This window comes from Aspergillus pseudotamarii (assembly GCF_009193445.1).
Source record: "Aspergillus pseudotamarii strain CBS 117625 unplaced genomic scaffold BDV38scaffold_58, whole genome shotgun sequence".
Taxonomy (NCBI): Eukaryota; Fungi; Ascomycota; class Eurotiomycetes; order Eurotiales; family Aspergillaceae; genus Aspergillus; species Aspergillus pseudotamarii.
Window position 1 is genome coordinate 1 of NW_022475072.1, and position 9,575 is coordinate 9,575.

Consider the following 9,575-nt stretch of genomic DNA (forward strand, 5'->3'; position numbering starts at 1 on the left):
TTTTTTCGTCAGCTTCTCCAGTCCGTGCTGATACTTTCTTTGCACCTCGTTCAGTTTCCACCGTGGCAGGGTACAATCTACCTCCGTAGATAAAAGGAACAGAGCAAGACCCCCCGGGCTGCGGTCAGTTAGTGCCCTGATCATCCCATGGACAGACTGACAGAGTGGAAGGCAAGTCCAAAATACTATTGCACGTAGAGCGTAGTGGTTCCAGGGCGTTGGTAAACCACTATAGCCTGGTAGGTGTTGTTGGTGTTCGGCTGGAGGACGATCAAACGTCCCTTCTCGGATGATCTTCGAAGTCACCCTCACGGTGCATTTGGGGCTACCTGGGACTAGCAATCTGGTAGGCAGACAAATTCTGCTCGCTGATACTGAACTAGTTCAAGGCTAGTGGGATCAACGGGAGATCGCGACCTGCGATTGGAGCACGTACAGTTTGTATTAGTCGATCACGGTGTGAAAATAGCATCATCTACAATGCTGCTAGTTTGTTGAGAGTGATCTTAGCCCTGGGAGCTTTAAAGGAGCCGTTTAGGTGTGATGTTAAACAATACTAGGCAATTGGTGGTCTTGCAAAGGCAGATTAATAAGACATATATAATATGGAGTGACCAACTGTGTGCTCTGAGAATTGCCCAGCTGAGATTTTGTTGACATTATCGCCATTACTGACTCACCTAGGATGTACATTCCCAGGATGCCTCATCGCCCTAAAACTTCATTCAGAGTTGTTGATTCGCCTTTGAGCCTCTGAATATATAATGAAAACATGTTTGCCTCAGGCATGTATCACGTGTCATCCCAATCGGGCAACTTTCCGTCTCTAAACATTTAGAATTACTTTTGTGCATCAGCCTCACCTTTTACATTGATAGTGTGGTTCTTCTTCTTTCGCTTGACAAAAACTAGCAGATACTCACGCTGCGATATATTTCTCCTAAATAGACAGTGTGCAACGCGTTGACGGACGTGACCCCCCCAACCACCTCGACCATGTTGAACTGATAGTGGGGAAGGGACAACATTTCAAAGTCTCAGCTGTAACGTGTAGTTAGACGAGGTCGCGGACTGTTCTCTTAATCCAGGAATTAAGTCGCGGTATCCAAGACCATGTATGAGGGATATTGAGCAACATGCTAACCTCTCGTAGTAGACAAGCAAGCTTAAACTGTTACCATCGAACAACTGGCAAAATATGGAATCGCAGGCAACTCTCAACAGTATCCAGAAGGCCATATGGGACGGCAGACTTCCTTTACAGATTAGTCTTGCTCCATCAGAAAGTCGCATATACGACCAGACTGACCCGTACCTTGTAATTGTCTACCCTCTATGTCTATCCCAGGGCAATGTTAATACGGCCTAGATCTCTTATCCTCGAATCTCATATCTGCCATCCCTCCTACCCAGACTAAGGGCTTTCTTCGCCTCTTCGCTGATCGACCCTAGTTCTCATGCTCATGATGGATGGTTCTCTTTCGAAGGCGTCCCGCTCAAATGGCATCTTCCTATCGGTCTGTTATATGACCTCTATGCGGGCGCTGACCCAGCATCCAAGGGGACAGCCGAGTCAGAAGACGCAGGATGGGACATCGATGACCAAGATAGTCCATTACCATGGCGTCTAGTCGTTCACTTCAGCGACTGGCCAGATGAAGAACTAGTCCGACTGGACGCAGGGGGGATGGTCATGAACGACGCGTTCATCAACAGCGTCAAGGAAGCGGATTTTCTGCGAAACGGGACTGCAAAGGGCATCATGAGTCTCTCGAAGGAGGATTCATCTGGGTTATGGAAGTCTGTTCAGGATGGTATGATCGCTCCCACTCCCCCCCCCTCTTTCCCAATCTCTCAGTCCCTCGTTTCTCCCTTCCCGGCCATATCAAACACTATATCAAATGTCCAAGAAACAATAGCTAAACAAAGTGTAGTGGAACTCCCCTCCTTCCAACGAATATCAAATATCCTCCTTCCCCCTCTCAACCAGCCTTTCCGTAACATCCCAATTCGGATCTTTCTCCCCCTCCCTCCTGACTCTGGCTCTCCTTCTCTCAAAGTAGTTCAGTCCCCCGTCCCGCCGTCGATCCCTCCCACCAGCGTGGCGGCTAGCCAATTGGCCCTTTCGCGAAGTAGTATCACACCGCAGACGCAGACGATGGGTTCGGCTTTGCATTCATTACTCCCGCACTTGTTTCCCAGTCGGAGGACGCCCGTGTTAGCGAAGCCTGTGCTCCATGGTGCCGCTGTGCCTATGTCAGCACCAGTCGAGGAGCTGGTCAGGAGTTCGGCATATGGAGATGGTTGGTTGTATATCGTTGTGCGGATGATGGGGTGATTGGTTGTTATCAATGCATGTACTAGATCTTCGGGATGGTTATCGGATTATGAAAATTGCGGTCTAGTATAACCTCTCGTGTTCGAAGAATGACTGGTTTTGGATCCGATGATATTATTTCAAATTACCACATAATCATTATATTCGCCCAGATTATGTCGTCCATACTATACACCAGAACCTTATAAAATGTAGTCATGAACTCTCAACCCGTACATGTGCACCGCTCTTCTCGTTCACTTCGAGACTCTTCTCAGATGACGTCTCCCCGACAGCAGGAAAAGGCTGGTCGCGCCATCTGCGCGCCGGGATCCCATTGATAAAGAACCAGTTAATCTCCTCCATCGAGCGACCGGTGACCTCACCGACGCAGAAATAAACATATACAAAGGTGATAACACAGAGGCCGGTGTATACGAAGCCGGTTTTAGGGCCGAGATTGGCCGAGTAGTATAGATAAGGGAGGGTGAAGACGATGGCCCAGACAGTTATCTGCGATTGAGTTCTGTTAGTGTCTGATGACCGGAGTGGTACATGAGGAGTGTGTGTTCGTTCGAAAAGCTTACCCAGAAGCAGGCTACTGCGACGGCGTAGATTTTGTTCCTGTTGCGGCCAACGGCCATTTCGGAGGCCTGCTGGCGTTAGTAAATTCTGATCCATAGCTGGGATTACGCGTGGAGTGCTTACGATTGTCCAGCCTAGAGGTCCCCAGGCAAAATTGAACGCTGTGATTTCAATGATGACGAAGCTGATGATCACCTTTCCGAATGTGTGAGAGACTTCTCCGCCTGGGATTCCTAGACATCCCACTACGAAGATAGAAACGCCCATGATGCCCGTCGTGATGAGGAGAAGAGGTCGTCTGGGCAGTTTGTTGGCGCAAAACACCGCACATAGCACGACAACGACTTGGATGATGAAAACGATCAAGGTCATAAGGAACGGATCGGAGAGTCCGATTGCCTTTGAGAAGACAGTGCCAAAGTAATAGAACCACTGGATACCATTCACCTGTTGTGCGACGAGCGCACCCGCAGAATAAATGGTCTTGCGTCGCTCGATGGGGTCTAGGATTAGGTCCAACCAGGACGAGTCTTCTGAAAGTTGCTTTTCATTGTCGATGTCCCGTTGTAAAGTAGCTAGGTCATCATCGGGAATGTACGACTTGTCGTCGCGGTTGACGCTCTGCAATGACTTCCTGGCCGCGTCTACTTTATTCTTGCGGAGTAGCCACCGTGGAGACTCTGGTATCCACCAAAGGAAAGCTAGAACCATGAGCGGGAATATAAGTTGTACGCCCATAGGGATACGATAGGCCACGGTGCTGTCTATGCCTTGTGTACCACGATTAATGGCAGCAGCAATAATTTGGGAAATCGACAGGACTAGCTGCCAGCACATAAGTAAAGGACCACGGATTCGAGTAGGAGCGATCTCCTGAGATGATCGTTAGAAAATGTTTTCTTTGCCTTATCCATGATGGGTTGAGCTTACTCCAATGTACAGAGGGGATGTCGCCGAGAAGTTCCCCACACCATAGCCTAGCAAGATTCGACCTGCGATTATCATGGAGTGTTTGTGATCTGTTGCCAATTGTAAGATCACACCAACCACAACCATGATCGACGCAATAAAGAACACTCCTCTGCGGCCTGTAAGGTCATTGAGTGGCGCTGCCGTCAGTGAGCCCACCAGTTCTCCAATGTTGATGACTGAGGTCATTAAGGAGAGATTTGAGGCTGGAATGGCGTATGACCCATCCGACTGCCTCTCGCCGAAGTGCTCGACGAAGGTGTCCATGGCAGATACTCCTGTGAAGTATACGCCATCATAACCATAAAGGCATGCGCCCAATGCGGCAAAGGCACAGAAAAGCCAGGCATAAAAGTTTCTGATGATAGCCATGGCTGTAAGCTGTCCTCAGAGAAAAACAGTGAGCCTAGTGACAAGTTCTCGAAAGAAAGAACGACCTGTAGGATAAAGAAAAAATTGAAGATTAGTGGGGTTCCGCTTTTTAAGTACTATGTAACCCATGTCAGTTTATGTCGGACTAAAGCTGCAGGTTAACGGTTAGATCGAGACTAGATGCCGACGACGGCACGCATGAGAGGCTTCTGCAGAATTGCTCGCGATGACAGAGCCGGATACTAGCCATAGGGCACCCGGTAGGTTTCTATACGGTTTGGGGTTACTACACATCGCCTGAAGCCGGAAAACCGCCGTTGCGATCAAACTCTTAGGATTCCTCCCTGAGCCACTTTTAACGCTCTCTCCCCATGGGGCACGACGCCAGACATTGCCAGCACAAGCAGATGGACGATGCCGATTGGCTATACGAGCGCCAAGGCGGCATCTCCGTTAGGGCTTCGTGCTGAAAAGTGGCCGAGCCCGGCGGCAAGCGTGAAGTATAGACGGTGTGATTCAAGTCGCAGGTTGCATCTGCAGGAGATACTGGGAGTTTTCGAATATTTAAGAGGTGGCGCTCCCTATATTAAGCGTTTGGTTATTCAAATCAGAAAAATTTCACAAGCATTTCAGCCAGTCCCTCCCTTGCAAGACTCGTCAACATGGTGTCGCTCACGGCAATATCGCCGTCATCCTTCAGACGGCCTTCTCCTATCCAGGGAGCTGCCGATGCGATTCCCATCCTTGTCAATGACACTTATCATCTTTTCCATCTGGCGACACCACCTCATACTGTTCATCACCCTGAGAGACTTCGTTCGTATTGGTCGCATCTCCGCTCCAACGATTTGATTCATTGGAGTAGAGATAGCTCCTCATCCATTGCTCCAGACGAGAAGCCAGCAAGCTATGACTCTGATGGTGCATGGACTGGCTCAGCAGTTATTGGACCCGACGGAAACATGCACATCTTCTATACAGGATATAATCTGTCCCAGGATGGCAAACAAGTCATCATACATGCGGCGTCCTCTGATATAGAAGGATCATCATTTGGGAAATATCCAGAGCCAATCTCCATAAGCCATGAGACAGTTGCAAATCTCGCCGCATTCGAGGACATTGACTTCCGTGATCCTTATGTGCTTTTCAATGAGGGGGAGCGGAAGTATTGGATGCTGGTGGCTACACGCCTCTCCGAGGGCCCGTATTGGACCAGAGGATGCCTTGCACTGTTGACATCGACGGACTTGAATACCTGGCATTTAGAACCAGAGCCTTTCTTTGCTCCAAATGACATGTTCTGCCCTGAATGTCCAGAGCTCTTCTCACTCCCCAATGGTAAATGGTATCTCGTTTACTCGCGATTCGCTTCTCCTGATGCTGGTACGGTATATCGGGTGTCTGATACACCGCGTGGTCCCTTTCGGAAGCCCAAGGATGGCTCTGCCGGGCGTTGGGATGGGAGAAGATGGTACGCAGCCAAGTCCTGCCCCAAGGTCGGAGATCCATCAAAGCGCGTTTATTTCGGGTGGATAGCGGATCGCTGCGAGGCAGACAAGAAGTGGATGTGGGGAGGTGATATGGCCTACCCGCGACAGGTCTCTGCTGCACCAGATGGATCTCTTAGAATTGAGCCGATTCAGGAGATCCTGTCAGAGCACTTTTGTTCGGAACCTTATTTTCAGCGTTCATCTGTTAAATTAAACTCTCATGGTGCAGTCAAGAAACACTTTCTTTACCCAGCATCCGCCGATTACGGTACAAACTCATCCTTGTCGACTTTCATGTCCTTCAAGTTCTCCTCGAGTGATGCAGCATCATTTGGTGTCCTTTTCTACGCAGATTCAGATCTTGCCGGATATTGGTTGCGTTTCACTCCCACGCAACCTGGATCAGGGAGACCACTCTTTTCTATCTCATTGTCTCTATGCCCTCCTTCCCTTGACGACTTTTGGGCCGACCAGTACAAGTTGTACCTCCCCCGAGAAGTTGATGGCCATGAACTAGTCCGGCACGATAACGTTTTAATTGGAGAAGATGAACCTGTAAAAGTTCTTATGATAGGAGATACCCTGGAAGTTTTCGTGGGCGGGAGGGCGATTAGTTATCGATTTCAACCAAAACATTACAGCGATAAAAGTGGAAACCTGAGATACGGATTGTTCGTGGATGATGGAGAGGTCACTTTCAGTTCATTTTTCTCCATTGTTAGCAAGTTCCTATCAAGCTGAATCCCCTCGCTTTTCAAGTCACCGGGCAGTTCTCATAGCCCGGGAATACCGTGAAGAAAGGGGGTAAGGGGACCGCAAAAGAATGATAACAAAAAAAAGAACGGAGGAAAGTAGAAAAGAAAGAATATACATAGAATCGTTGTGTTGAGATAAGGCTCACTCAAAATTATATATATACATATAAGGCATAGCATTCGCTAATCTGAGACCATCGTAGTAAATAGCTGCAAGGGTATCTTTATGAAAGGAATTCAAAAGAGAGGAAACAGACCCTACTATCCTCTGGCTCGCATTAATTTTCTGCGAGCCAATCAAAGTGCTTTAGGTTCAGATTCGATATATCTTCGCTGATAAAAGGAGTGAGCCAATCTCCTGGAGTGTGGGTAGAGGTGGATGAGATGGCTGGATGAAGGCTCATGTCCATGTCGGAGATCTGATGGTTGGAGGATGGGGTCCGTAGCGACTGCTGGGGCAATGGCGCTGTGACGAAGATAGTCTGATAATAATTTGGTATCTCTTCTGGAGGCGCTAGTGTAATTTGCACGGCCAAAGCATGCTCCATTCCTCGAAGTATTGCTCCTTCGAGACGGTTGACTGCATATCGCATTGGCTCGTTTCCCTTCCCCATGATACGGAGGCTCCATAGGTAATCGTTCAGGCGTTCCCTCCAGTGAGCCTTTTCAGCTTCCGAATGAGACGTTACTAGAAGCAGGGTGACAAAAGACCCGATCAAGGAAAAACTAAACCCTGATGCTGAACGTGGAGAAATTATTAGTTTAACGAGGCTTTAGTATACGGAGCCATCAGATATATGGTTTTACTTACAAAAAAACCAGAATGCTTCCAAATGATCCGGACGTATTGTACGGACGAAAGCCATCGCAGCTTCGGCCGAGTCGCTGGCTAGCTTACGAGTATCGTTGAGAACAGCAACATGTGAGCAAAGTGGTGCAAGTGCAGTAGATCTAATAATTCTCCGCATGAGTGTCAAGACTAGACTGTGATATGACAAATGAAGGAAACCTTGTTTTCGTTAATTCTGAAGCATTGTAGAAGGGCAATACAACATACCATTTGCACAAAGTCGCCGGGGGACCTGCCTGTCCATGTGCAGTGAATGTGGAATATTCTCGTGCCAGATGTGTAATTTCTCTAAGACCGGAAACGCTCTTTGATAAAGCTCAACAGTGTCTTGAGATTTGCTAGCACGCAGCGAAAAGAAGTCTTTTAATATCGTGCTAAGAATTTTAGATAACGTGACCATCTCCATAAATCCTCTTCTCCCTGTCTGAATATCATTCACGGGAACGTCGTTGTTTCTTGAATCCTTATTCTCATCATGCTCGTAGAAATCACTGTCCTCAATGTCTTCGACCCCCCAGTTGTCATCATGGATATGGCTGGGTCGTCCATGCATTAAGGCAGTCCATTTATCTTGCATATACAGTGCCCAAGAGAGCCTCTTACGTAGCCCACTTTCCCAACTAGGTATCTCCCAAGAGCTGGCATCCAAATGGAGTCCTAGTGCTTCGCCAATTCCCAGTGCTTGACTAGTATATCCCCAGGTCCATGTATGATCCGGATTTAAAGCATCCTCTGGCTTACATTGCACCAAGAGTAAAGTAGCCTCGATTGATGATAGCTTAGGTCGGTGATAGCTGTTCTGGATTGTTTTGATGACTCTTTCTCTTAACAATGTTTCGTTTGGCGCTGATTTGTTGCTAAGCTCTCGGTCGTAGGTCCACCAATTCAAGGAAATCAGATATACTGCCCCTAATATTGGTGCATCGATCTCGCGGTAAGATGCTGAGTATCGCTCCATAAACTTGCCTTTGCTTAGAATAGGATAACACGGGTGCACTATCCTCCAGAAGAGATCAACCAGACTAGGACCGTATGGCGCAACGCAACGCTCGATTGTATCCTGTTCGATGTGATCCTGGTATCCGATTGCCTTATCATCCCTAACAACGTGGAATGTTACTGGATACTGCATGCCCATGTCTTCCTGCAGAACACGTCGAATACTATGAGTGTCAAGGCGAAACTGACGTGACTGAGCATCATACGGTCGATGCCGCTGGACCACTGTTAGCCAACAATCCTCCTGGCAGTGGGGTTGTCCTTACCATAAGTACTGGCTCCATGTCGCTTGTAAGCCCGTACAATTCTGCAAAGTAAGATTTGGAGAGCCCTAGGGAGCCATCGTCATCTCCATGCCTTCGCGAAATATCCACCGGAAGTACAGCCCGAGGGCTCTGTATTTCTGCATCCTGCTCCCCTTCCAAACTTCCTGATACCAGGGGGCTCTGATAGCTCGATGCAGATGAGGAAGCGGGAGAGCAACCAACGACAGCGCTAGCATCGGTCACCCTTGGCTGGATCGAGACTCCTTGATCTCTAGCTGTATTGGGAGCCAGGTTACGATACACCTGCCCTGAGCGTGCATTCCTTTCAATGGGAGGCTGACGAAAGTCACGGCTCCTGCTTAACAGCAAACGCGAATGCCTAGGCGGCGGCTTTTGATCAAAAGTACATGCTGTCTGACGAGATTGACACACTGTACAGCACGGTGTCCCTGGCGGTAGAACGCACCGCGACTTTCGCACACGGCAAAGGTCACACGGCCTCACAGCCCTTCGGGGTCGTGCATTTTTTGTAGGTGGTGGTTGTGAAGAGTTGTTAGGCGACGCTGCGTTGGAAGTAGACGCCATCAGATCGTACTGGCTTTTATATACATAATTTTGGTGTTCTCTGGAAATCGCTTTAGTAAATGCGCCTAGATAGTCCTAGAAGCCCCAAACAGCCTAATTTAGACCCTAGAAAGCCCTATTTTGCCTTGAAATTCGCCGGGCAGCATGTTGACAACTGGACACTTAGGAACTCTAGTCGGACATCTTTTCCGATGACGAACAGAGACAACAAAAGGCGGCAAGGAGTGGCAGAATTAAGTAAATCTCACTCTAAAGCACAGACCAGCATGAACAAGGGTCGATCAATGCCCTCCGTACACAGTACTACTACTCTGTAGTGATCTCTACTCTGTACAGCCTACTAGGTACATTGGATGTTGCTATATACTATTATTCGAGGAATCA

At 48.4% G+C, this 9,575-nt stretch overlaps 4 protein-coding genes across 4 annotated transcripts; 2 read left to right on the forward strand and 2 right to left on the reverse strand.

Annotated features, from left to right (window-relative positions):
* Window positions 1–862: 862 nt before the first annotated feature.
* Window positions 863–2,436, forward strand: BDV38DRAFT_168629 (autophagy protein 5). The gene is made up of 3 exons (XM_032051914.1): window positions 863–1,101; window positions 1,154–1,318; window positions 1,370–2,436. The coding sequence occupies exons 2-3, from the start codon at window positions 1,199–1,201 to the stop codon at window positions 2,336–2,338; spliced, it is 1,089 nt and encodes a 362-aa protein (XP_031910066.1). The 5' UTR covers window positions 863–1,101; window positions 1,154–1,198; the 3' UTR covers window positions 2,339–2,436.
* A 26-nt stretch (window positions 2,437–2,462) lies between these two features.
* On the reverse strand, window positions 2,463–4,243 carry BDV38DRAFT_273827 (sugar porter family MFS transporter; the record flags this gene model as incomplete). The annotated part of the gene is made up of 5 exons (XM_032057741.1): window positions 2,463–2,505; window positions 2,601–2,830; window positions 2,905–2,970; window positions 3,026–3,775; window positions 3,833–4,243. 5 exons carry the CDS (start codon window positions 4,241–4,243, stop codon window positions 2,463–2,465), a joined length of 1,500 nt encoding a protein of 499 aa, XP_031910067.1.
* A 331-nt stretch (window positions 4,244–4,574) lies between these two features.
* On the forward strand, window positions 4,575–6,659 carry BDV38DRAFT_168622 (glycosyl hydrolase). The gene has a single exon (XM_032051913.1). It carries the CDS (start codon window positions 4,906–4,908, stop codon window positions 6,475–6,477), a length of 1,572 nt encoding a protein of 523 aa, XP_031910068.1. The 5' UTR covers window positions 4,575–4,905; the 3' UTR covers window positions 6,478–6,659.
* Window positions 6,660–7,307: 648 nt separating this feature from the next.
* Window positions 7,308–9,326, reverse strand: BDV38DRAFT_168653 (transcription factor domain-containing protein). Its single transcript, XM_032051915.1, has 2 exons — window positions 8,607–9,326; window positions 7,308–8,557 (listed from the first exon to the last, which is right to left on the reverse strand). The coding sequence occupies exons 1-2, from the start codon at window positions 9,189–9,191 to the stop codon at window positions 7,511–7,513; spliced, it is 1,632 nt and encodes a 543-aa protein (XP_031910069.1). The 5' UTR covers window positions 9,192–9,326; the 3' UTR covers window positions 7,308–7,510.
* Between the last annotated feature and the right edge of the window lie 249 nt (window positions 9,327–9,575).